Source organism: Crocodylus porosus, unplaced genomic scaffold (genome assembly GCF_001723895.1).
Source record: "Crocodylus porosus isolate Cpor-Errol unplaced genomic scaffold, CroPor_comp1, whole genome shotgun sequence".
Taxonomy (NCBI): Eukaryota; Metazoa; Chordata; order Crocodylia; family Crocodylidae; genus Crocodylus; species Crocodylus porosus.
Window position 1 is genome coordinate 1,345,344 of NW_017728929.1, and position 26,329 is coordinate 1,371,672.

Genomic DNA, 26,329 nt, shown 5'->3' on the forward strand with positions numbered 1-26,329 from the left:
GCTTGTGTCCAGCGTTCATCTCCCAGAGAGCCAGAAATACCTGCACTACCACAGGCAGGGCCAAACTTGAATAAACAGCTCCTGGCAAATTGCCGCAGCTGCCAGGTTTCTGTTGGTGTTGTGTCCAGCTGGACTGGTGACTCTCTTCTCCTGTTGAAAACTCAGGAGAGTTTTCCCTCATTTCTTTACACATATCAGGTGGTAAAATACCTCCTTCTTGTAAAAGTGAGCATTTCTGGTGGTAAAATGTCTGTCTGTCTGTCTGTAATGGTCTTGGAGCACTCTGATTGGTTAGTGAAACAACCAGAGTGCAGAGCACCACCATGATGGTGGGGACGGAGAGGACAGAGCAGGGAGCAAGGCCAGCATTGCTGGCCTCACCCTGCCCCCCAGCCCTGCTCTTTGGAGGTGGTAGAGTGCTGCTATGATGGTGGGGGGTCAGTACAGTCAAGGTCTTAGATTGTATCCCTATTTGTTACATTGTATAGTGGATTCCTTTTATGCAAATTTAAGTTATGCACCATTTTCCAGGAACACGTGTACAGCATAAAATGAGGGAAATCTGTATAAGAATTCTCCCACTGGAACCTCCTTAAGCTCTGTAGATTCTGAAGCATGTGCCACATGTCTGTACAGGAATATGCATTCCATTTATGTCCATTATCTGTCCTTGCAAGAAGAACTGTGAAAAGCAAGCTCATGTCCATCCTCAAGTGAACTATTGGGCCTAATTTCCTCTCACCTGTCCCTGCTGTAAATCAAGAATAACAGTGGGCATTGTCTACATGTGCATTTCTGCTGACTTAAATTTACTGCACAGGACATTACTGTGCAGTAAGTGGGAATAGGCCAGCGTCTACATGTGTAGGCAATAAAGCACATTAATGCTGTGTGTGGACTGACTTGGCAGCCCACACACACAGAGTTACTGTGCAGTATGGCATCTACATATGCGTTATTGCACAATAACTAATTGGACATAAATTTGATACTTGCATGATGCAGATATCAAATTTACATGAAAGTCACCATATTTACTGAGCATTACGGGCATGCACATGTAGACAGGCACCCATACTGTGCAGTGATTTTGGTTACTGTGCAGTAAATGTGCAAGTTTAGATGTGCCCAGTTGCTCCCTGAAAGCAATGGAATTACGAAGGCATAAAAATAGGGTGGGTAAAAGGAAAACCAGACCCCTGCCCGAAATACCATTTTCAGGGAAGGAGCCACATGCAGTGGAGAGGTTAAAGTGTAAGCTCAGTCAGGCATTCCGGGTGGCAGCTGTCAACCTTGTCATTGGCTTGGAAACGGAATCTATGCTCAATGGGACCAAAGTCCCACAATAAAAACTGAGAAATGCTTTAGTTACTTCCTGCTTTTTTGCAAAGGCAGGAGTCTTCCATGGGATTACCACCAACTTCTTTCCCCTTCATTTCCTGTAAGAAAGAGGTAACACAGCACCACAAGCCAGACAGCAACACTTTCCTTCTGAACAGGTAATTTTCCATTCTTTAGGGTACAGTTGGACCCTGGGTTAATGGGCCAGATTGGTCAGGTAGAAAGACCAGATAAAGACTTATGTTGAAGCAAAACAATAATTCCCACTAGGAGCAACATGAGGCACTTATTTTGGAGGAGAGAAGACCTCTCTAGAGATTTTATCTTGAGACTTTAAGGAATCTGCTAATATGGTATAATGTAGGGTAGGCATTATTGTTATGTAAATTTATGGTTAATGCATTACATATACTAAAATGGCGTCCATTCAATTGTAAGCTGTTTGAGTTACACTGTGTCCTGTTGTCTCTCATGTCTGTGAAGAGCCAAACACCTTCACAGCCCTGTTAGTTAATAGTAACAGTGGTTCAGTCCCTGCAGTGCCTACCCAGGCAAAATTACCATTACCTGAGTAGGACTGAAGGATCTGGACCATAAAAATAACTGTTTTTAAGTGCTGGAAGTTTGTGGATGTCGAACTAGAAAAAGTACAATTATGTTTCATTGCTGTACCCTCCTAGCTGTTTTGGTGCAACACAGCGTTCTGTGTGTGAGAGTGCTGTAGGGAGTAGATTGCCTCCCCATATGATATAAGTAATTCCTGTTAAAGTTGGTGGATACTGGGCAGTATAAAGGGTGGTTGTATTTCCTTAGTGCTACGTAGTCTTGATGCTGTCCCTGGGTCCTCTACTTCTGTGGAAGTGCCCCTGGCAGTTCAGCTTTAGCTTTAGCTTTAGCTCTATGTTACATGAATATTGTTTGAACTGCTTTTAAAATGTAGGGTAGGCATTATTGTTTATTATTTTTAAGATCTCTAAGTTTATAGTTAATGTGTTAAACTAAAATGGCATCCATTGAATTGTAAGCTATTTGAGTGTTAGCCCATATCCTGTTCTCTTACATGCCTGTGAAGTGCCAGGCACCTTTATAGCCCTGTATAGCTAAAGGTAACAGTGGATTTAAAGTCTAAATCCACTGTAGAGCATAGTCAGGGAATTGTCGGCTACTTTCTGCTGGAAGGAGCACGTGTTGCAATTTATATTTTTATGCACAGTCTTGCTTGTGTGTGGAGAATGGACACAAAGTCCTGTCTGGCATAAAATATAGCCTTATCTTTTGCAAAGGGCCTCCATACTTGTCAGAGGTTATTACTAGTTTATTCTCCCATTGGAATCTCCTTGAGCTCTGTGGACTCTGAAGCATGTGCCGTACAAGAATATGCATTCCCTTTACATCCATTATCTGTCCTTGCAAGGAGAACTATGAAAAGTAACCTCATTTCCATCCCCAAGTGGACTATTGGACTTATTTTCCTCTCACCTGTGCCTGCTGTAAATCAAAAATAACTCCCTGAAGGCAATGGAATTACAAAGGCATAAAAATAGGGTGGGTAAAAGGAAAACCTGACCCTGCATTTCCCATTAGGATACCATTTTCAGGGAGCCTGAAAGGAGCCATATGCAGTGGAGAGGTTACATCTTAAGGCTCAGTCAGGCGTTCCGGGTGGCATCAGTCAACTTTGTCATTAGCTTGGAAATGGAATATATGGGAGCAAAGTCCCGCAAAAAAACCTGTGAGACATGCTTCAGCTACTTCCATCTTTTTTTGCAAAGGAGGGCCGAATCTCTGAGCAGGAGTTGTTAGACTGCATCTTGTCCTGGGAGAAAATGGTTTCTCCCAGGACAAATGTTATATCTGTTTGTAGCTTTACATACATGCAGCCTGCTGAATCATCCCTGTGCCCTCCTGCATTTGCAGCCACTTCTAGGGAAATTCCTTGGCCTCTTAGCACAACTTACACTTCCTACCACATAACCAGTTGCTTTAGTCAGTGACTTCCATCTGGCTTATTCCACAAAAGGAGTTAATTGCTTCTTACACATAGCCTGAATGTTGTGGCTTGCACAGCCCTGAATTGTATCCACTTGTTAGCTTTAGCGGCCATTTACACCTTCCAGGATAACGTTATTTACTAGTGTAACAGAGGGGGAGAGACTGATCACAGGCACAATCCAAGGCACCACCTTGGGGTAGAGGTGCGGAGTGAGCAAAGGAAGTTGTGCTGCAGCAGTGGATGATCACTGCAACTGGCACGACAGGAGCCAGCACTGCCCTGGGCACTGCTGCATTGCTACACCTCTGGCATTATTAATGGAATGGCAGTGAGCTTCCTGAAAATAAATGGCAGCACTAACCTTGAATACTGTCATGCTAAGGAACCTGAAAGCCCTTTTTTTCTAGCATTGAACAAGAACATGGGGAGGGGGAAACACAAACCCAGTATTGTCCCTAAAGCAACACTCTCATTGTACAGCAGGGCTATCAAAGTCATCCAGTCCTGGAGGCTGGGTGAGTGGCATGGGGCTGGCCCATGGGCTGGATCAACACTGTATTTGGATCTGCAGTGGGTGCTGTATGTGGCACTGTCTTGTTCCAGCTACTTCAGAGCTGTTTTACGTGGCTCCAGAACTGCCACCACTGCAGCACAGCCCCAGAGCCTTGGAGCCACTGCTGTGTAGAGCACAGCCCCAGAGTGACACATGGCTGTTCTGTGGCTGTGCTGCTTGCAGTCAACTCTTCACCCTCCACGACATGAGCTGGAATGGGCATCCCGTGATCTGGCTCTGTAGGCTGGATCTGGTCTGCAGGTTTCATGTTTGACACTCCTGCTATACAGCCTCTGCTTAGAGCCAGCCCTACCTCTGTCTTGACTTCCTGCTACAGATTTTAAGGAAATAATTCACATCTTCATAAGTCATTTGATTTCTTTTTTAAACTAACCAGGCTTGAACCTGATTGACACCTGGATGATTTGCTCTCTGAGAATAGGTCATGATTTAATCTCATTGCTCTCTCCAGTTATTCTCAAACAGATACTGATTTTAAACACCTGCCTTTGTTTTGCTGCCCACTGTTGTGCCAGTGAAAAGTCTCTTGAAGGAGTGTAGTTTCCAGGAAGTGGCTGCAGAAACCCCAGTAGGTTTCTTTCTCTTTCCTGGGGTGAGGTACAAAGATATATTTCTGGCTCTGCATTGTCCACTTACTCTGGAGGAGATTTACATTAGGTGTGCCATCAAACTGATGGCTACCAGAAGACAGAGGATGTTGTATTTCTTGCTGGTAACTTCCTGCTTGGCTACAGCTCAAAACCAGTTGGGAATGACGTAAAGTGAAGGCTTCTGTCCATAACTTTCATGAACGGTGGCAGCGATGAAATCTGGTGTTTTTACTTTAGCTGAAGCTATTTCCAAACATTTTCTCATCTCTAAGATTGTGCTGGAGCAGTAAGGGAGCAGCATGACATAGGGAGAGGGTGTCCTTTGGGTGGACTGGAAAGGAGAAAAGGTGGGTTTTTCATGTCTCACACCACAGTGAGACCAATGGGGATGGGTTTTACAGGTCCCTTGTCACAGTTAAGGATCTTCAGTGCCTCCCTACAGAACTCATAACACAGAGCATGAATACAAAGTACCAAGGGCTTAATAACTGCATGTAGCACTCCTGTCTAAGACAGTGTTGTACAGGCCCCGCCCAGGGCGCCCCGCAGCCCGGCTGCTAACCACAGCCCACCCTCCTGCTCCACACTTTGGCCACTTGCCACTCCTCCCACCCTGCATAGGCCCCACACAGGCTGATATGCCTTGGTCCCCTCACACCTCTAGGGTCAGCTCTGCCAGTCTTACTCCAGGTGAAGCTGACATATATGCATTGGACCAGACAGCCCTGCCTGGGTTCATTAGTAACCTGAATGCTGATAATGCATAAATTTTAGCTGTTCCTAAAACTTTTTGCAGGGCTCTGTAGTCATTTCCCTTGGCTCTCCCTGAACCAAGGGTCATGTTTATCACTTTTCTACTCAGCTGGACTAATAAGCTGGTGCCTGCTGAGATGACTCACAGCGGGATGTCTGACTCACCAGCTTGATTCAGGAGGTGTCTCCTGCTCAAAGGGAGTATCAGCAGAAAAGGCTACTCCTGTCTGTATGTGAAGTCATGGAACCCACTCCCCTGTTATGATGGAGTTGGGCCTTTTGGGGTAAGAAGGAGACTAAGAGGAAGAAAAATAATCTTTAAGCATAGGTCAAGGTGAGATGTTTCTGATTTGGCCCAACAGTCATGTCTGCTGTTTGCTCTTTTTATATCATGCTGCACATGATCAGGAATTAAGCAATGCGAACTACCCACAAGCCATGGATGAAATCCCATATCCTACACATACAACTTCCTCTGCCTGCTCCTTCAGCTTCCTCATCCTTTTTTGTTTTTTGGTAACCAAAAAATCCTCCCACTCCTCAGATTACTGTAATGGATGTTCACAATTTTTAAATGTTATTTGAATAAGAGAAGCCTACTACCTAATTTTACATACATCATTAACTTTTGAGGTAGAGTAAGGGACACGGATCATATGTTGGCATTAGCTCCAGGGAGTTCCATAAGGGACAGACAGAAGTGCAGCTCTCTTCTGTAACTCACAGTATTTCACAGGAAGTGCCATGAGTTTCAGCAATCCCCTGGACTCAACAGACATTCACTGATGGGTCCTGGAGGTTGGGGATCAAGCTGCAGTTTAGAGAGGCTGAGAGCCTGCAGCTGCTCTTCCTGAGCTGCACTCCTCCTCCCTCTGAGCCCCTTCACTGTCTTTAGAATGGGAGGTGGGAAAGGGAATGGTGAGAACTCATTCTGGGGGTTGCCCAGCCGGCACAGGAGAGTGGGGCAGGTGGATTGGGGAGGTAGGAGGGGCGGGAGGCTCCAGTCTACCCACCCCACCCTTCATTGCCAGCTGGGTAACCCCCAGAACAAGCTCCCTTCTATTCTGAAAACAGCATGGAGAGCTATGAACACAAATGGGACATTTCATGACATGGACACAAGTGGGACATTACATGATGATTCAGATTATCATGGGATTGGGCCCTTTTAAAGCTTTCTGCAGCCATGCACTTGTATTAGGTCACAGCTGTAGAGCACTTTCAGGCGTTAGATCAGGTGAAAATTGTTACTTCTGTCTATGCTTATGGTATACAAAATGTGCTCAATAGCGCCCTTGGTTTAAGCATCCCAGGAACCCATAATCCAATCTGTGCGTTGTGCCATGTTATAGGTTCTTGCCTTTAAGCACATGACATATTGGTATTTTACATTATCACTTTTTTTTTACATGATCATCTTGGCTTTCTTTAAACTAATTAGTAGATTTTTAAACAGATGGCTTTATTTTTTAAATGGAAATTTTACCTCTTACCCTGTGCCACCGTCTTCTGGCAGTGTTTTGATGTCTTTCTACCCCTGAGCCCTGGATTAGTCTGATTTATATTTTATTCTGTGAACACAGGGCACATGTAGCAGCGTGAAGCAGGATGGTGGTTTTCAAAAAGGTAAGTCCAATTCTTTTCCCTACTTGTGTCTGGGGAGGCTGCTGAAAGATTAAAAAAAGCAAGTAGAACTTTAACATGATTCACTTTAGAAAAGGGGTTGTCAACCGGGGGTACGCATACCCCCAGGGGTACTTAAAAAGGCTGTAGGGGGTATGCACAGGCAGGCAGGCAGGTGGGGACAGAGTGTGCCCCAGGGTGCGGCAGCAGCATCTCCCCGGCTGCCTTCCCATACTTTGCTTCTCTCCCAGGGGAGGGGCAGAGGCATGCTGGGTGTCGCTGGACCCACGCAGTGCTGCAGCACCTCCACAACCCCACCTGAGCTCGCTCTCTGCCCGCTCCCAGGAGCAGGGCCAGCAGGGCAAGGGCAGCAATGCCCCTGTGGGCTGCACATGCACCGTCCAGCTGGCTAGACTGGGGGGGTGGGGCTCGCACGCGGTGGCTACCACCGCCCTGTCCCACCGCTGTTGCACCCCATGCTGCTTTCCTGCGACCAGTGACATGTGCAGCTCTATGGGCTGCTGACAAACCTCGCATCTTGCGTGCCACCCGTCAGCAGCCCACAGAGCCACGCATGTGACCGGCCACAGGAAAGTGGTGCGGCAGTGGCAGTGTGGGGTGGTGGAAGCTGCTGCGTGCAAGCCCTGACCCCCTCCGGCTGGCTGGTCAGCACATGCATGGCCTGCAGAGGGGCATCGCTGCCCTCGCTCCCCCCAGCCCTGCTCTTGGGAGTGGCACAGAGACACATTCCCCCTTGCCATTCTCTGTCTGCTCCCCCAGCCCCTTCCCTCTCCCCTGCCCCTTCCCTGCACACACACTTACCTGCTGGGGTGCATGTGTGTCTGTATCTCCACACGCGCGCACATGTGTATGTGTGTGTCTGTGTCTTTGTGTGTGTGTGTGTGTGTGTGTGTGTGTGTGTGTGTGTATCTGTCTGTTCCCTGCCTGCCTGGCCGCAGCAGGCACATGGCGTTGCGCAGCTCTTAGGGCAGTGGGATATAGAGTCCAGCCTGCAGCAGCAGCTGCTCCCATCCCGCACACAGATCTGGGGGGGATGTGCCCTCCGGACCTCCATCGGGGTGCACAGAGTGGCAGGAACTGCTCTCCCCTCCCACCATGCCTCCTGGATGAGCCGCTCTTGCAGCTCCATCCAGCACTCCACCCCAGCTGTGCAGTGCCTGACCCTGCCACAGTCCCTCCCTCACCACGGGGGCCTCGATCTGCTACCCTCCCCCCACCCCTTAAAACCAAGAAAAAAATATAAAGGGGTACATGAGCGGAAACTCTGAGGTAGAAGGGATACATTTGTTAAAAAAGGTTGAAAACCCTTGCTTTAGAAGAAAAAGCAGTGGAGAAGCAGTATCAACTAACCATCAAATAACATCCACCCAGACAAGTTACAAAGAGGGGCCAGCTTTTGCTTGGGGCCAAGCTGCAGTACCTACCTGTACTCACACTGAGATAATGCCTTCTGCTGCAAGCATTTCTGTTGAAACCAGAGGGAGCTCTTGTTGAGTGGTCCTATTCAATGCGATTAACAGTTCTGTTTGCAAAGAGTGTTCTCCATAATCTAGAATGACTTTGTTTTACAACTGTTCTTCGAAGGTAAACTGATAAAATATCGTGAGAGAGAAAGAAACAACAGAATTTTAATTAGATAGGCAACCATTCCTGGTCAGCAAATGTTTGGATGCAGAACAGGAATCACACACAAAAGGGTTCAGCCACAAAGCAGCAGGACCAGATCACCAACAGATGAAAGATGCAACTATACCAACTTACACCAGCTGAGAACTTGGCCCTGTACTTTTATTCTGTTTGCAACCAAGTTCTGGCCATTAAAATAAACATTCTGTGTTAGGTGCAGCTGGCCCCATGTGGGTATCTGAAACAGGCAAAAGGGCTGCCATGATCTTGGCCTTTGTATACTTTGGATACAAGGATTTGGGCAAAGTTAGCACCATCAGCAGCACAGGACAGTCTACTTGAGATATAAGAGCTGATAGGATGCTATGTGCCAGGATGACCCCTCTATCTCAACCACTGAAATCAAGATATAAATTTTGCCTGCAGGATTTGTTTCCATGCAGAATATTCATAGCCTAAGTACACTTTATTCAGTTGAAAGCTGAGGAACAGACTAGAACCAACTACTATAAGTTTCTGAACATTTCCAAGCTATTTAACCCATTCATTCTCTTTCATCTCTGATGGGTTATCTTGTGTGAACATACCTTTCTATGATTTATCCAGTGCTATCTCTGTTTTTAAGTAATATATCCACTATTTCATTTGAGGCTCTTCAAGTATTTTACAAACATTTGCTGGGCCTCACAACATCTCTGCAAAGAAGTGAAGTAGTGTTACTGTTATCACTGTTGTGCCATTTCTAGGGTCCTAGACTGTGGATAATTGCAGAACTGGGAAAAGAACCCAGGATTCTTGATGCCATAGCTTTCTCTAATCATTAGGCCCCACTGCCTCGAGGAAGAGAAACTGGTTCAGTTGAGCACTGTAATGTTCAATGCAATGTTGAGCCCAAGAGTTGTTAAAACCTAGAGGTCTACAGCAATGAGATGTTTGGAGACTAAATATGAAGCAGTTTTTGATGGTTCCTCTTATTTCCAGGGTGACCATGTATGGTTGGACACCACTTTCAACAGTGACTTTAATGTTCCTATTGGGGCAGTTGTGAAGGTATCTGACTCGGGACAGATTTTGGTGGAGGATGATGAAGGCAAGGTAGGCTATGTTCCAATTGCCTCAAAGGCATACATTTAAGATGTTTTTAAATATGGTTAAGAACTGTAAACCTGAACTAAACCACTGACCTAAACATCCTAGCAGTGGTACTCAACCTTCTTAGACTCAAGGCACCCCTGGGTAGACTCAAGGCACCCTTCAGAAAATGCCAGTTCTTAGTTTTCACTCTTTTTTAGCTACAGAAAAATAATAGAACAGTTTTTCTGTTGCAAAGAACTCAAAACAACCACAACTACAGTTTTCTATTTGAAATCTCTGGGTTTATCTAATGAAATATTTTGTAAACCTAATAATGCTACCAGTTGGGCAGCACCCAGTAGCACCCTTAAAAGGATCTCAAGGTACCTCAGGGTGCTATGGCACCCTGGTTGAGAATCACTGTGGAGTTTGTGGAGTTCCAGGGTGAAACATTGATGTCCACAGGGTCAGGATTTTCCCTCTGGATCCAGGACTGAATGTTGTACTTAGCTTCCCTCACTCCAATGGACTAAACTCAAATGCTAAACCAAACACTTTCCAAATTTAGTTGTGTTCAGATTCTGGGCTGAATATTTTGGTTTAGGGTCCATCAGTTGTCCAGCCCTGGAAAGCCTCACACAACTGTCCAGGCAAGATAAAGAGATTAATGGACTTCTGTCTCCAAGTCTGCACTTCTGTGTGGCAGTCAGTCCCATGCATGCTACAGCAGTGGAATAGGTCATAGAATCTATGCCTTGCCCCATGCATGCAGCATAATTGTGATCCAGTATTTAAGTCCCATAACAGTACAGCACTTGAGGCCCTTCAGCTACCTCATGTCTCTCAGCTTAGGCTCCTGCTATCAGGTTGCCTCTAGATTCAGTCAGTCGCTTCTGAGCTTCTTCTAATCTTGCCTTTCCTTAGGCCTCTTCTATCACTGCTGGGCCGTCCCCAGGCTTACCTACCATCACAGTTTTCATGATCTATGTTGCCTCAGATCTAGCCAACAAGAACACCTCTCCCTTCCACTGCTGGAATCATTCTGCATAGCGCTTCTAGCCCCTGTGCTTATATAGCTCAGTAGGCGTGGGTCTCCTAGTCCCGGCTGGCTGCCTTAATGGCCCAGACCCTTTCCCCCCTACTCTTTGTAAGGGGTCCAGTGGCAAACTCAGTGCAAATTTATGCAGGGCTGCCTTCTTACATCTGGCCTGATACAGTCAACTTCAGAAATTTGTGAATGGCTCCATTTATCTTGAGGGATTGTTGGCTCTGAAACATAAAGACCATTTAATATCTCATTGGTAACAAGGTCACTGTTGACCTTTTTTATTTTTTCTTGTCATTCCTCCTGAATGCCAAGAGCTCCAGTGGTCCCCTCCCTAACTTCCAACCCTCCAACTTCAACTAAGTAGTTTCTACCATGCTATTATCCCTTGTCAATACAAACATATCCAATGTATAAAAGAACATGGGAGAAACACAAAATAAATAACTGCATTTAATATTAAAATGATGGGCTCCTGACCTGATTGTGTTAGCCATTTTCTTATGTTATTAATCAGAAACATCAAGCCTTTTAATTTAAAATGAACAGCCACTAAACTTCCGTTAGAACATCACAGAATTCAGGGTCCTGGCTAATCCAAGTAGGTCAATTCTGCCACAGAGTCCATGGGTCCAGTACTGTGAGTCCAGAATGTGGTCACCTGTCTTGATTCAAAGTTTGCTCTTGGGACTTGGTCTCAGTAGACCTGTGTGCATTAAAGGTGAAGAGTGCTGTAGTCTGTTTTATGCAAGACCTACATTGAGCTAATGTGGGTTATAGTTGGGTCCCCCCTGTGATGACATGATGCCTTTAGGTGCTCCTGAGCTAATGTATGAAATCCCATCTGACTACAGTAATTAAACTCTATTGCCTGACTCTACTTAAGGAACACTGGATCACCGCTCGGGACATGAGTGCTGTGCGCCCAATGCATCCCTCCTCTGCCCAAGGGGTGGAAGACATGATTCGCCTTGGGGACCTGAATGAAGCAGGCATGGTGCGCAACCTCCTCATCCGCCACCAGGAGCACAAAATCTACGTGAGTGCCATGGAAGATGGGCCAATCTTGCTAAAGGATAAGAAATGAGTCATAGCACATGTTTGGCAGGGAGTCTCCTCCTCAGCAGGGCAGTTTTGGCTTCCTTTGTTGGACAGACCACACATTCTGGGATGCAAGAAGCTTGGCTCTAGTGTCTATGCACCTGTCTTCCTCTCCAAAAACTGATTCTTGTCCAAAGGCTGTATTTTGCCACCAAGGTTAAGAACTGATGTTAGGCTTTGGAATTGTTGAGTGGGTCCCACAAAAAACAGTGAGAGAAAGAGCTGACTTCTAGCTTCCTCTTCAGAGTAAATGTTACCATAGGTCACTGCCTCAGACTGTTTGTCCAGGCATTAGACAAATATCACATATATGTGATAGCTTATAATTAGGAAATCATGATAGTTTCAATGGTTCCCACGTTGATAAGCAATTAATTCAATTAGGCAATGGCATTATCTGGATTGTTTTTATAATGCAGATGCAATTACAATGAATGGGAGGCTAATTCTGTGGTCAGAGCATTGGATTAGGATTGAGGAGATTTGGTTTCTTTTCCTGACTGCCACAGTCTTCCTTTGTGACCCTGGGCAACCTGATCTGCTTGATTGCTCATAGCTTTGTTTCTCCCTCTGAAAATGAAGATGATAATATTTAGTTTCTCCTCTTTGTGCTTCTTATTTGAATGCAAATGTCATGAAACAGGGCCTGTCTCTCAAATGTGTGTGTATGTACAGTGCCCAGTGTAGAATATGATAGATATTGCTGTAACACAAATAACTATATTTGTGTGGAAGACCCCATGCTAGTCTCTGCCTGTCTGAGACTGTCACAGACAAAAGCTCTTATATTTACATATTCACCTTGCATTTATATACTGTACAAGCTCTCATTGAGAGGGATCCCAAAGCTTTTTTATGCATATAAGTAAATGACAGCATGAATTGTAGCCATATTGTCTACCAGTCAAGTGCAGCCACATCTGGGATACTCCACTTATACCCTGGTGTAAATTCATTGAAACCAGTGGAGTTTCATAGTTGGGAATCCAGCATCTTGGCAACACAACCTACCTTCCTATCTTGGCCACATAACCAAACCCTCTGGGGTTGTTGTCTAGGAGCAGCTGCTCAACCCAGGACTACAGCAGCTGCTTGACATTACATTACATGATGGTTGCTGATGGGAAGTGACAAATGCCATATCTGACTGAGCTAATAGAGAATGTAGCCGCATTGCCATTAACTGAGCTGCAGTCTGGCCAGGGGTCCCAGATTAGCATCTCTTCCTGTGCAAAAAATGTTGTAGGCTCTTTAAGAACCACTGATGGTCTGCATCACTGCTATACATTTCCTCTAAGTGCTGCTACATCCAGCAGCCCAGTGGCCCTACTGAGGCAGTTTAGTACAGACTTATTAGAAGAAAGTTACTGAATCACCAGACGTGGGGTTTTCCCTAGAAACCTTCTATCCTGACCTGGCTGTGCTTAGTTTATGAGGCTTAATGAGAGCAGCATACAAGATGGCATTGACTTTATTTTGCTGCTTCTGGACTTGAGGCAAAAGGTAACTCTCACCTCTTTTAGACCTACACAGGCTCCATCTTGGTGGCGGTGAATCCATACCAGGTGCTGCCACTCTACACAGTGGAACAGATCAGACTCTACAGTAATAAGAGAATTGGGGAGCTCCCACCTCATGTCTTTGCCATTGCAGACAACTGTTATTTCAACATGAAGAGAAAAAAGAGAGACCAGTGCTGTGTCATCAGGTAATTGGAGGGGTCAAGCATGGGTGGAGTGACTGAACAGAGAGTGATCCTAAAGTTCTTCTGGAGGTGACAGTTCCTTCAGGAAGGGGCAGAGATAACACTAGAAAAGCAAAGAGGTTTTTTTTTTTTTTTTGCTGCATCAGTTTTGGCTTGGAGTCCAAAAAAGCCCCCTAAAATGAGAAAATGATGGATTTGGTGAAAATAAAGCCTCAACCAAGACAAAATGGGTGTGTACTTGGCATTTGCATGCACAGTTTTAGAATCATGATGAGATATTTTATTAGCCCTGAGGAAAGGACAAGGGATAATGATCTTAAATTACAGCAAGGGAATTCTTGCCATGAGAATGGTTAGGTACTGGAACTCGATAGTTTTTTTGCAATGATGTCTCTGCCACCAGTGTGTGTGTTGAGCCATCAAAGATATCCCTGTTCACAGAAGATATTTTAATGTGCTAAAGATGAAGGGCTTATTGTTGATTTATTTCCAGTGGTGCAAACCTTCTGCCATTAGTGGATTTGCACCTGTATAAATGATGGAAGAATTCACTCCTTAACACTTTTCATTCCCTACATAAGATTCAATCTGAGTTGGCCTATCTTGTGGTGAATATAAGTGATCTTTTTTTTCTTTACATTGCTTTGGCCTTTTTGTCACTGCAGCAGAAAAGAGCCAAATAAGCCACTGCTTTCAAGTATTTATGTTTTGGATTGCAGTGGAGAATCTGGAGCTGGGAAGACAGAAAGCACTAAGCTGATGCTGCAATTTTTAGCTGCCATCAGTGGCCAGCATTCCTGGATTGAGCAGCAGATTCTAGAGGCCAACCCCATCCTGGAAGGTAGGTTATCTGGCCAAGATGTCAGATTCACCATTGTGTAACTCCAGAGATTTCAGCAAACTTATGCCAGAGTAACTCTGGAGTAATGCAGTGATGTCTCATGACCATTGTATCTGCACAAGCAGCTAAAATCTTGGACCATGGAAGCTACTAGCTACATACAAACCCTATGTGTTTTCATCTCAGATTTTGCTCCGTATCTTCAGGATTTCTGCCATTTTTAACTCAATTCTATTCCAGCATGTTAAAAGTAGATATTTCAACCCACAAGTGAGGTCATCCAGCATTTTTAAGGACCTCATTTAACGTCTCCGAGAGAAAATGAAGGGGCGACTTGACCAAGATTCATGTGCAGCTGCACAAGATAAAAGATATAACAAGAGCTAATTGCCAGAAGCTGGAGGTGGGGTAATTCAAGCAGGGGATAAGGTGCCCATTTTTAACAGTGAGGGTAGTTGACCATTGATACAGCCTGATTCATTTGGTGTTATCTTTGAAGCTTTCTGAATCATGTGCTCTAGCTAAACCAAGAGATAGGGTCTTACTGTCAGAATTACCAGGTGCAGTTGTCCAGCCTGTGTTATGCAGGAGGTTGGGTGAGATGATGAAAATGGTCTCCTTTGTTTTTTTAAATCTATAGATGAGTATAGATAAGTAGAGTGAGCAGCTAACATTATTTAAATTGGTAGCAACTCTGTACTATACAGTAGTGGGCAGTCTTGCATTGTTTTTAAATGTTCCCTTTTTTGAGGATAAATACCAAGTGTTTCAATTATTTGAGGCATCAAAAGGCATCTGCTGATGGGACTGGCTGCTCTGTGGTACTACCATGTGAGATAGGTAGTTCACATTCCCAGTCCTTGTGTCTAGCTCTGTGAGGAAAGACAGGTTCTCTTTATGATGTTCCCTACCTGGGAGTAAATCCAGTTTCTGTCCCTGCCTCACTGTCCTCCTCTACCAGCCTTTGGAAATGCCAAGACAATTCGCAATGACAACTCAAGCCGCTTTGGGAAATACATCGATATCCACTTCACCCAAAATGGTGTGATTGAGGGAGCCCGCATAGAGCAGTTCCTTCTGGAGAAGTCTCGGGTTTGTCGGCAGGTGAGGGCATGAAGAAAAATCTGGAGGAGTTCATTCTGACTGCTCCTCTGATATGAACCTCTGCTAAGAGGTCCTGCTGTTGGCATATTTATTTTGTTCCAGGCTCCAGAGGAAAGGAACTATCACATTTTTTACTACATGCTAATGGGGATGAATGTGGAGCAGAAGAAAATGTTGAATCTGGGCCCTGCTTCAGAGTACACCTACCTCACAATGGTAAGACAGAATCACAGAAGTAGTGCTGGAAGGGACCTCCATAGGTTATCTAGTTTGACCCCTTTCTGAGGCAAGATCTATCTATACCATCCTATACAAATCTACTGTCTTACCTCTTAGTAAAACTATACAGTCAAACCTGACACAACATCAGACATAACACCCTGACCTGCCACAGGTAAGCTGTTAACTGATGCTTAAGAGATCCCAGGAAGAGGTCCATGCCCTCCATGACAGACAAAGGCAAGAATCCCCATAGTCCATAACAATATGACCATGGGGTAAAATTCCTTCTTGACCCCAAATATGGTGATTGGGCTGACCCTGAGAGAAGGGGCAAGACCCTCTAGCCAGGGTTTAAGTCCCAGCAGGAGCATTGGCACAGCCCAGTCAGAATCCACAGCTAACAACCAATGCCTCTGAGGAAGTCATACAAAAACCCTGACATATAATGGGTGGGGTGCATAAATTCCCTCCTACTCCCATATGGCAATCTGCAAAGCCCAGAAGCATGGGAGATACCCATACCAGAACATAAGCATAGCTACACCTAGATCGTCCCTGACCAATGGCTGTCCAACCTCTTCTTGAATACCTCCAGTGATGTATAGTCTACAACTTCCCTAGTCACCTATTTACCACCTCACTGTTCTAACAGAGAAGTAGTTTTCCTGATTTCCAATCTAAACCTAATTTGCTGCAACTTCAATTCATTGGTCTGTGTCCTACTCTTTGTGGCAGTCATTCAAGTATTTGAAGACTGCTATCGTAGTCCCTCTAAGCGCCTTTTCTGCAAGATGAAAATGCCTAGCTCCTTCAGCCTCTACTAGTACGACTTGTACGACTTGCCTTCCAAGCCCTTTGTCATCACCTTCCTTCATTACTAGCTCTTTGGTTCATTTGGCACCCGGGTCCATTGTGCTTTTGGCACCCGGGTCCATTGTGCTGTGTCACAACCATGTGTCACAGAACTGGCTGCAAATGGGTACTGGAACGGCCCCTATCCCTGGCCTATGATTCTCTCTTCTGTTCCCTCAACATTCAGCTGAGACATGGGAATGTATAGGTTTTATCTTGTGGACCCACTTATGGATACCCTATCCTACTGCAGGCAGCATGCTGTCCTTTGGTGAATGGAAAGGAGAAAACCACCATTGTAAGGGGAAGTAAGAAGTCCAGGAGAGCTTGTCTTGGGCTTGTAAAGAGCAGTGTGCAGGAGCAGATCCACTGTTGTCCTCTAGGTCAGTGGTGGTTCTCTAGGTCAGTGTAAACATCCCAGGACGTTTCCCTGCACCCACCTATGTGCTGCCCATACAGGGTGACTGCACATCCTGTGATGGACGCAATGATGCAAAGGAATATGCACACATCCGCTCTGCAATGAAAATCCTCATGTTCTCCGATTCTGAGCACTGGGACATCAGCAAGCTGCTGGCTGCTATTCTGCACCTGGGGAATGTGGAGTTTGAAGGTAAATCCTGCAGTGTCTGCATCCATGTCCTCCCTTGATCTTGGTGTTGAACACCTGTGGCAGAATAGATGGTTTCTTGTCTAAAGTGCCAGGCTGTGACTGTCTGCTCCCCAGGTGCATGGGGCAGGTGGAGGGATGGCAATGGAAGGATGGGGAGATGCACACAATAAAAGTCCTGGTCAGTGACCCCTTCTCTAAGAGAGGTGACCTTATTGGTACCTTCACTGTAACATATATTGTCATGGCTTTAAATAGGTCCCTTATTGCCCATAATGAGACATTAAACAATATAGTGCCAGGCCACACTTGTTAACCCAAGTACTGTACATGCAAATGGGTAGGAGAGTGGCTAAGCCATGGTTGCCATGAGGATTGTAATTTGGTATTCCCCAAGTTGTGTTTGTTGATGATCATCAGCCTCAGCATTGCAATGAAAGCATTTACTGTAGTGCACAGGCTGTAGGTGACACATATATACACAATGGAGAATAATCTCTTAGGCTGAGAGTGTTCTGGGTCAGAGACTCTCCCAATGTGCCTGGGTAGTGGCCTATACAAAGGAGTCCTACACCCAATATGGGATGCTGTCGTTGAAATGAAACATAATTCTCCTACAGCCCCAGCACCTGCTGACTAACATGAACATCCTGGCCAGGTTCACTGCTGATAATAGCTACTGGGGCTGCCAGACTCCAGGAATAAGTTGGAATCCTGGCCTGAAATTTGAATGAAGTTTGCTGAACTTGCAGTGCTGAATCTTTGCTTTGGATATTACAGCCACAGGCCACATCTACATGAGATGCTGACTGTGTAGTAGCCTGTGACTACTCAAGAAGCATGATGCAATGCTACTGTGCTGTAGTCATGAGCTACTGCACAGTCAGTGTTATAAAAGAGCCATTCCTCTGTGCAATTATGAAGTAACTCCAATACTTGTTTATATACATACTAAATGATTGCACAGTAATGACTGTGCAGTCAGCATCTTATGTAGATGCAGCCAGTTAGTAGCAACACAGCCACATGCCCAAGTAGTGTATGTTTACAGTAAGGGTATTTATTGAGGCTTGCTGTTTCCTCTTCCTAGCTGCTGTGTATGATAACTTGGACTGCTGTGATGTGCTGGATTCCCTGCACTTTTCTATAGCAACTAGACTTCTTGAGGTAATGGATTCTCTTTGTCTTCTCCCACTAGCTCTCTCATTTTCTATCTCCTGTGTGAAAATGCACTGTCAGCATTCATGTTTCTGTGAAGGGCTGAATATTGTTTCCCTTTTCCACTGTGTCCTCATCATTGCTGCAGTCATTTTCCATCATGTCACTGCATGCTCCTCCTGTGTTAACAGGCCACCTTGGCCCAGTGCTGTCAGGCAACCTGTCTGTACTAACCACATTACCTGTTTTCCTGAGACAGATACCTCCTTTCTTTGCCAGCTCTCCCTTTTGTGCATAGAAATGACCAAGCTGCAATGATTATTCCTCCAGGTGGACTCTGGGGAGCTCCGGAACAGCCTTACAAACCACTCCATCATTATCCGTGGAGAAAGTGTGTCCATGCCCCTGACTGTTGCCCAGGCTGCTGATGGGCGAGATGGCTTTGTAAAGGTAAAAGAGAAGGCTGCCTCTCTACAAGTGCTTTGCACTTATGCCTTTCAAAGATGGAAAGTGCTTTCAAAGCTCTCTCCCTTTGACTGGTAGAGGGTCTGACACTTATCACAACACCCTTTTTGCTCTACCCTGAGGATGTTCATTGACTTCAATGGGGCAGCTCATTATTACTGGCAGTGGACCTCATGTTTGCAGTAGTGGCCCCTTGCTTCATTTTAATCTCTTTCGCAGGGGATCTATGGACGGATTTTCCTGTGGATCGTAAACAAGATCAATTCAGCAATCTTCAGCCCACCTTCCCAGGATGCTAAAAATGCACGCCAGTCCATTGGGCTGCTGGACATCTTTGGATTTGAAAACTTTAACAGTAATAGGTAAGACATTTCAGATTAATTTCCATTGGAAAAGCTGAAACAGCAGAGATAAACGGTGGGAATCAGTGAAGGAATGAAGGAATGAAGGAATGAATGACTATTTCCCTTCTCCTCTTAATTCTTAAAGAAATGATGGCTTTTCCATCATTGATACCAACATGGGCATCAACACATGTTTCAACATTAAATCATGTAGACATATCCACAGATATCAGCTAGTCCATATACTATCAGCAAGCATTTTGCAAACTATGAATTCATGATGATCTGAAGTCACATGGGGACCCCAGTATTAATGTACCAAAAGGGCTACCCCTGTGATATGGCTCATGGAACATGTAATTAGGATCGCAGTTCTGTGATGGGATATATAATAAATCTGGCTATATAGTATGATAGTGCCTAATCATAGCTATTATAATATTATTATTACTCCAAAAGGCAATTATCCCAATGAGGGCCTCATTATACTAGGTACTTTATAGACAATTAGGCATATCCAATCTTGGCCCCAGATAGTTTATAATCAAATTTAACTGCAGTTGTAACATGTAAGAATCACAGACAAGATGAAACAAGGGGATAGAGGACAAGGGTGAGAAGACCAAGCTTGTGTGCTTACACAGGGTGGCTGCATGAGCAGTCCAATAATGCAGAAAGGTTCCTAATTGTATTTCAAGACAGAAATAATTTGTTTTGCCTGCCACACATCATATACTCATTGACTGAAAGTCTGATAATCAACATCACAAAAGGGGAAGTATATTGTACTGCTCTGTTGTTTGGGTGGATGATGTGGGCAAAGATAAAACACACTATGGGGGTGATAATGAACAGTGCATGATAATGCAGTCCGAAATAGAGCAGCATCTATACATGTGTATCTAGGGAACAGGGGGTCAATATTCCCCTCAGGATATATCCAAACAACAGGGCTGCTTCTGGACTGGATCCAGACCCACCTTTGATGGCAGTGTTGCAGGGTGAGCAGCAGCAGGGAATCACAGGGGTTAACACAGCCATAATTCACCCCTTGCTGCTGACATGCATCCCAACAGGATCTGTAGTCCAGAATCTGGCAGTAGGCCCCACCTCTGTCCCCAACCCCTGCTTATTTTGCCCACACATTCCTGGCCCCACTAGGAGCCCTGCAGGCTGTATCTTTGACATACCTGTTATAGAAAATCAAGTAATGCTCTGTAATAGCAACATGCTGGGAAGCTAGTGACAGAGATAATGGCGCATCTCCATGTTGTTCCCTGGCAGTTTCGAGCAGCTCTGCATTAACATTGCCAATGAGCACCTCCAGCAGTTCTTTGTACACCACGTCTTCAAGCTGGAGCAGAAGGAGTACATGGCTGAACACATCACCTGGAACTCCATTGATTTCACAGACAACCACCGAGCTCTGGAAGTGATTGCACTCAAACCCATGAACATCGTCTCCCTCATTGATGAAGAGAGCAAGTTCCCAAAGGTGAGTGCCATAATGCACCTGTCTCTTGGCTTCACACAGCAAATGAAGCCTGAAAAGCTTCTTTGGAGGTGAGCTGGTAAGACTCAGAAATCATTGCCTCCCTGCAGAAGCCTCTTCAACATCTTTAGTGCCACCTTCAATTGCAGCCCAGAAAGTCCAGGTGCAAAACCCTTGTGCACAGTGGGTAGAGGGTGCCCTACCTGCTGCTGTATTTGGGAGCACTCTCAAAGATGCCTGTACAGAGGGCAGAAACCAGTGAAGTTGCTTGGGCATCACTGAAAGCAGAACAGGGGTTCCAGACCCCTGAGACTGATTTTTAGGAATGACCTGGACATGTGCTTTGATTGTTCATAATCTCATTCTTCCTGCTAGTTCAGGATGATAGTGATGCCCTGTGCTGTGATGTTTCTTCTCCTGAGTGATGGCCTGTGTTGGTAATTGTTGCAGCTGCTTAGGAAGGGCCACAAATGTCTGAGGCTTCTGTAGCTGCATGAAGTGAAAATACACCCAGAGCCTCCACAATTTTGCCTGTGCAGCCAATAAAAGGGCTCATCCCAGCTGTGGTGCTTGCACCAAAAAAACAGGGAGTGTCTTCCATTTTTTATCTCAGGGGGGCATGGATCTGCATGGACCTGCCCTGGGCTAGCCTGCTATGCCAGGAGGGAATAAAGATCTTAATTAAATTGCTTAACTGTTGGCACTTGCCTCTCTGCTACCAAGCAAGTCATTAGCTGAGCTCCAGCTGATGAACTATTTATGACAGAATCCTGCCTGTACTCTTCAGGGTGGAACAAGATAATGGAGACAAGGTGACTGGTGCCAGCCCTGGGGAGGTTTCCTGTGCTAAGTACCCAGCAAGTAGCACTGTTTGACAAGGCCAAGGAAACATGCCCTTGAGCAAGTCTTACTGCTTCTCTAAAGCTTCGGACACCCCTTCCCAGCTGCCAGTGACTTTAGCAGAATTAGCAGAGGTCTGTTGTCCTCCAGATGCTGGGCACACCCTCTGGCTCCAGGGGATTCATTACCTAGGTCTGTTCTTTGTATTTGAGAAGATATGGATGCCCTGGGTGAGGAGAAAAAAAGCTCCCAGCAGCACTGTTTCTGCATCCTGTCACCCAACACAGGTCCGAAGTTAACCCTTTGGTATCTCTTAGCACCAGTTTTATTTGGTCACATGGTACAGACCAAGGCTTACAGAGAGAATCTGCTTCACCATCTCCTCCTGGCTGTTTGCTCCTAGGGCACGGACGCTACCTTGTTGGACAAAATCAACTCCCTTCACAGCAAAAGTAAAATCTACATCCCACCAAAGAGCATCCATGACACCAAATTTGGTATCACCCACTTTGCAGGGGTTGTCTATTACCAGTCTGAAGGTGAGTGCCCCTCCCAAGTGCTAGCACCACTCCTCTAATGTAGAGAGAAGAGTGCCTGCTCTCTGGGAGCTCTGCCCTGTGGGTGGTGTTAACTGTGGTCCTCTCAGCAATGATGGATTATGCTCAGGCTGAGGTTACTTAGCTAACGTCCTAAAGTCAAGAGGATTAGTTTAAACTAAGCTGAAAGTTATTGTCAATAGGCTTTATTGGAGACAGACAGCACGGGACTGCAGCCAGCATTGCTGCAGGGGTGACATTGTTTTCCTTCTGACCTGCAGGTTTCTTGGAGAAGAATCGTGACCTGCTCAGCTCTAACATAATACAGCTGGTTCACTCCTCCAAAAACAAATTCCTGAGACAAATCTTTCAGGTGGAATCGGCACTGACGACCCTAGGCCATGGAAGCATGCGGAAATTTGGAAGTGATTATACCCTTAAGGTCAGCCTGCTTGCACTAGACTGTACCAAAAATCAAGATCTCTCTCCCCTGAGGGTTCTTGTAATCTTCTACCTTCCATGTTGTCTCACTGTGCAAACCCCTCCTCCTTCACTGCAGCAATCTGGGCAGAACAGTCTGTAGGGACCTGAGTGATTGTCTTAAACAGCTGTGATGCCAACATCAAATTCAAGGGTAATGAAGACTTTAGAACATCTTCTTAGTGACCGATCTAGGCACGGGATCTATCTCGGCTCTCAGGAAGTATGCAAGCTGTGCTGTCTTTTCAGTACACTCTAGTTGGAAGTTAGCAACTGCACTGAATCTGTTTGAAGGCAGATATTTCAGTGCCAACTGTGTCTTTACTTCTGCCCAAACATTCAGATGGTGTTTATCTGTGTAGTATCTAAGTGCCTGTGAGTGAGAGTACATGTATGCAGATCTGGTTAGGACCAAGTGGGAGAACAGAGGAGAAAATGACAATGAAGTGGCATGTGCTGTGGGCCTAGAAGTCCTTGGTTGGAAATAGAGAATGTCCAGGAATGACTACTGCAAAGGGGACATGAGCCTAGAAGCAGACAGGCAATTACAATTCATGTAAAACAACGTCTTCTCTGTTCTGAAGGCCCAGGGGAGCTTGATGGCCATGAGAGAAATCGAGGTGGGATCAGTTAAGCACCACAGGATCTGGTCTGGGAACTGAGCATCATGCTTCCTACATGGGGCAGTTCAGACAGCCTGTCCAAATATAGCCTGAGCCCCACAGACTGTGATTTGGAGCCCTGTACCAGACACAGAGGGACTGATCTGTGGGACTGCAAGATGTTCCTCCATCAAGACAATGAAGTGATGTTGGCTTGTCACACCCATTGCTCTGTGTCCCTGCAGTATGTGTGGCTGGGCAGGATGCATCAGTGTCATGGCTATTCCCTCTGTATCATGCTATTGGACTGACACTGGATGGGAATACCAATTTAAATGAAAATGTAAAAGCCACTCCTGATAGCAGTCCCAGAGCAACCTCTACAGCTGCTCTGACTGCCTGTGGCCATGGTGGCAATCCTGGCTCTGCCCTCTTCCCTGGGTGCAGTGTAAGAAAGCCTTTATATTCATAAGTGTGAGTCATCTTAAGAGACATCTGGCAGAAAATATCCCTGAAGGCACAGGGGGAAATATTATAGTCTGTACTATACTGAGTGAGAAAGAGATTGCAAATACATTGCCATGCACAGAAGAAATATTGGTAGGTTGGGTAGGTACAGGTACATGTTACACCTTAACTTGCACCATTCTTGGCTTTTGAGTGCAGCGAAAGCATTGAATCAATGTGCTAGAATGCATTTTTTTCTACCTGCTCTCCTGATTCTGTCCTCTGCTGTCCTTTCCCCCTCAGTCTTTGCCCCACTCTGGCTTACTGCACTCCAGAACAACTCCAGGCTATGGACAGGTAAACAGCTGGGGAAAGAAGATAGTCAGTAGAGAAATTAGCAGCAAAAGGTGACTATAATGGCTTCTGTGAAGATGGGATGAGAACCTTCTGATTAAGAACTAAGTTTCTTTATGCTGCTTAAAAAGTCTCCTGCCACTATAACCAAAATTAAGTTATTCGTACCTGTAATGGGACACATGACCCATTTTGAACCTACTTAAGCCTATAATAGAAAGGCTCCCAATGACTTCAGTAGGCTTTGGATCAGGCCCTGATGTGGGAGTCTGAAAAGAGCAGTCTATAGAATGGAATGGTAGGTGAAATTGTAGAGAGAACATTGATGGCCTGAGTTGGTAGAGCTCTTCTTCCAGGTCAGCAGGAGCGAATCTTCAACACTTTTCCAGGCAACTAGTTCATTTGTTATAGCGTTACCTCCTAAGATACCACAGAAAACCATCAAGACAGGATTCAGACCCCTCAATGGCCAATCTGCTGATTTGCAAGATGGAATGCCACGATGTGGGAACACAAATGTTAACTAGACCTGTATATTATTTACCTCAGCTGTTTTGAACACGCTCCTGTTAGCTTTAAGCAGATGAGCTATGTTCTAGCTGCTATATGGCTCTCCTAGGAATTATTTTCCTAGAGTGCATGTGCTCAGCCACTGGAGGTCAGCATTGCCCCATGATGAAACTGGCAGAATAACTTCAGGAGTTGGCTAAGCAAATGAGGTTAGAGGTAAGGAATGACTGTCAGACTGCATGTGCATAATAACAGAGCAGTGTGGGCCACTAGAATTCCATAAAACCTGTACAGGCAGCCATGGAGTGCTACAGAGTTATTAACAATTTGTTCTGAACAAACCCTGTTCTAAAAAGATCAGTGGAGCCCTTGGGAAGCTGCATTGACTATTGCTGTGTTATAAGGTGAATTTTAAAACCTTATGGAAAATTAAGATTAAGGCCTACTGCAATACTGTTTTAAAGTTTCTGTGGGGAAATGCTGCTCTTAGTTAGACTGGTAAAAATTGAAAGTAACTAAATCAGGTCCATTTCCTTTAGAGTTTTAGCTGTGCAGCTGAAAGCAAAATGTGGCACAGTGTCTGTAACCACAAGCAGCTGGTATGCATAATTGCCATCAGATCTGCTTGTAACTTTTCCCTTCTTTTATGTATGTTACTTTCCTTCTTTACCTTTTCCCTGTTTACAAAGCAATAGTGATCTTGGAGTTAAGATTCCCTTAAAAGCTACAAATGTGTTGGGAAGCTTTGACCCCTTCAACTTCACTTGCTGGTTCTATACAGCCAGATATTACCCAACTTGGAAGCCTGTGCTATATAAATAGCTGCTCTTTCCCATCAAGCTTGCAATCACACCAACGTGAATTAGCATTGAAATAATAATGTCCTTTCATTATATCTGATGAAGTAGGCTGTTGCCTATAAAGCTCATGTGTGTGTTACCTAGTTAGTCTCTCAGGTGCCACCCTGCCATACCTATTGCCTGACTTCAGACTAACAGGGCTAAGCACCACTGTGCTCACTGAAATAATCATGTGGTCCACAATTGGACAGGCCCAATAACTAGACATGGATCATGTTAGTGAGCAGGCTTTTTGCTATTCAATGCACAGTACAAGTAGGGTCTTGCCACCTTTACGCATAGATAAGTACATCTCAGTGTGAGCAATGATGATAGATTTGGTGACTTCTAAACAGATACATTTTATGGTAGGAAGCTGATTTCTCTCTGAATACATACAACAGAGTTGTAAGTGGGCCATTTAATGGTCATGTGATGTGGGAGTTATGTCTGTACTTCTTTTCTCCAGGGCTCAGATACAACCAAACGACTCTCTACCCTAGGGGGACAATTCAAGCAATCCCTGGAGCAGCTGATGAAAATCCTGAGCAACTGCCAGCCATATTTCATTCGCTGTATCAAGCCCAATGACTACAAGAAGCCTCTGGTAATGCTTCAGAGATATTAGATTGTATCTGCAGTAATATTTGTGCCTGGGAAAAAGTAACTGAGCAGAAATAATCAGTTGCTGTGGAGAACCTTATCCCTGCAATTTAATCAAGAAAAGCTGCTGTAATTCAAAGACCAATAGGAACTGATGAATGTATCATTAAAGGGTGTCTGCATAAGCACCAAGTGACATACAGCAAAAGAAAACGCAGAAATATAGAAACTATGTTTTAAAAAACCATCTGGTCAAGACCAGACAGGAGATTGGATGGGATCTTATAGTTTCATAGTTAGTAGGGTTGGAAGGGACCTGAGCAGATCATTGAGTCTGACCCCCTGCCCTAGCAGGAAAAAGTACTGGGGTCAGACGACCCCGGTGAGGTGTTCATCCAGCCTCCTCTTAAAGACCCCCAGGGTAGGAGCCAGCACCACTTCTCTTAGAAGTTGGTTCCAGACCCTAGCCGCCCTGACCATGAAGTGGCGCCTCCTGATGTCTAGTCTGATTCTACCCTCTGCCAGCTTGTGACCGTTATTCCTGGTCACTCCTGGCAGTGCTCGGGGGAACGGGGACTTCCCCA

General features: G+C 45.2%; 1 protein-coding gene across 2 annotated transcripts in view; it reads left to right on the top strand.

Moving 5' to 3' along the window:
* The window catches only part of MYO7B (myosin VIIB), a 78,193-nt gene that overhangs the window by 5,912 nt on the left and 45,952 nt on the right, over window positions 1-26,329 (top strand). The window contains exons 1-16 of one of the 2 annotated variants that reach the window (XM_019542905.1): window positions 1,380-1,499; window positions 6,835-6,877; window positions 9,503-9,616; window positions 11,527-11,679; window positions 13,265-13,449; window positions 14,166-14,287; window positions 15,249-15,391; window positions 15,494-15,607; window positions 16,925-17,078; window positions 18,166-18,242; window positions 18,564-18,683; window positions 18,918-19,060; window positions 20,327-20,537; window positions 21,778-21,913; window positions 22,192-22,352; window positions 25,612-25,749. In XM_019542905.1, the coding sequence (XP_019398450.1) occupies window positions 6,860-6,877; window positions 9,503-9,616; window positions 11,527-11,679; window positions 13,265-13,449; window positions 14,166-14,287; window positions 15,249-15,391; window positions 15,494-15,607; window positions 16,925-17,078; window positions 18,166-18,242; window positions 18,564-18,683; window positions 18,918-19,060; window positions 20,327-20,537; window positions 21,778-21,913; window positions 22,192-22,352; window positions 25,612-25,749 (1,989 nt within the window). In that variant the 5' untranslated portion in view covers window positions 1,380-1,499; window positions 6,835-6,859. Of the gene's footprint in view, window positions 1-1,379; window positions 1,500-6,834; window positions 6,878-9,502; window positions 9,617-11,526; window positions 11,680-13,264; window positions 13,450-14,165; window positions 14,288-15,248; window positions 15,392-15,493; window positions 15,608-16,924; window positions 17,079-18,165; window positions 18,243-18,563; window positions 18,684-18,917; window positions 19,061-20,326; window positions 20,538-21,777; window positions 21,914-22,191; window positions 22,353-25,611; window positions 25,750-26,329 lie in introns of those variants that run through there. The other variant, XM_019542906.1, reaches the window with a different exon arrangement.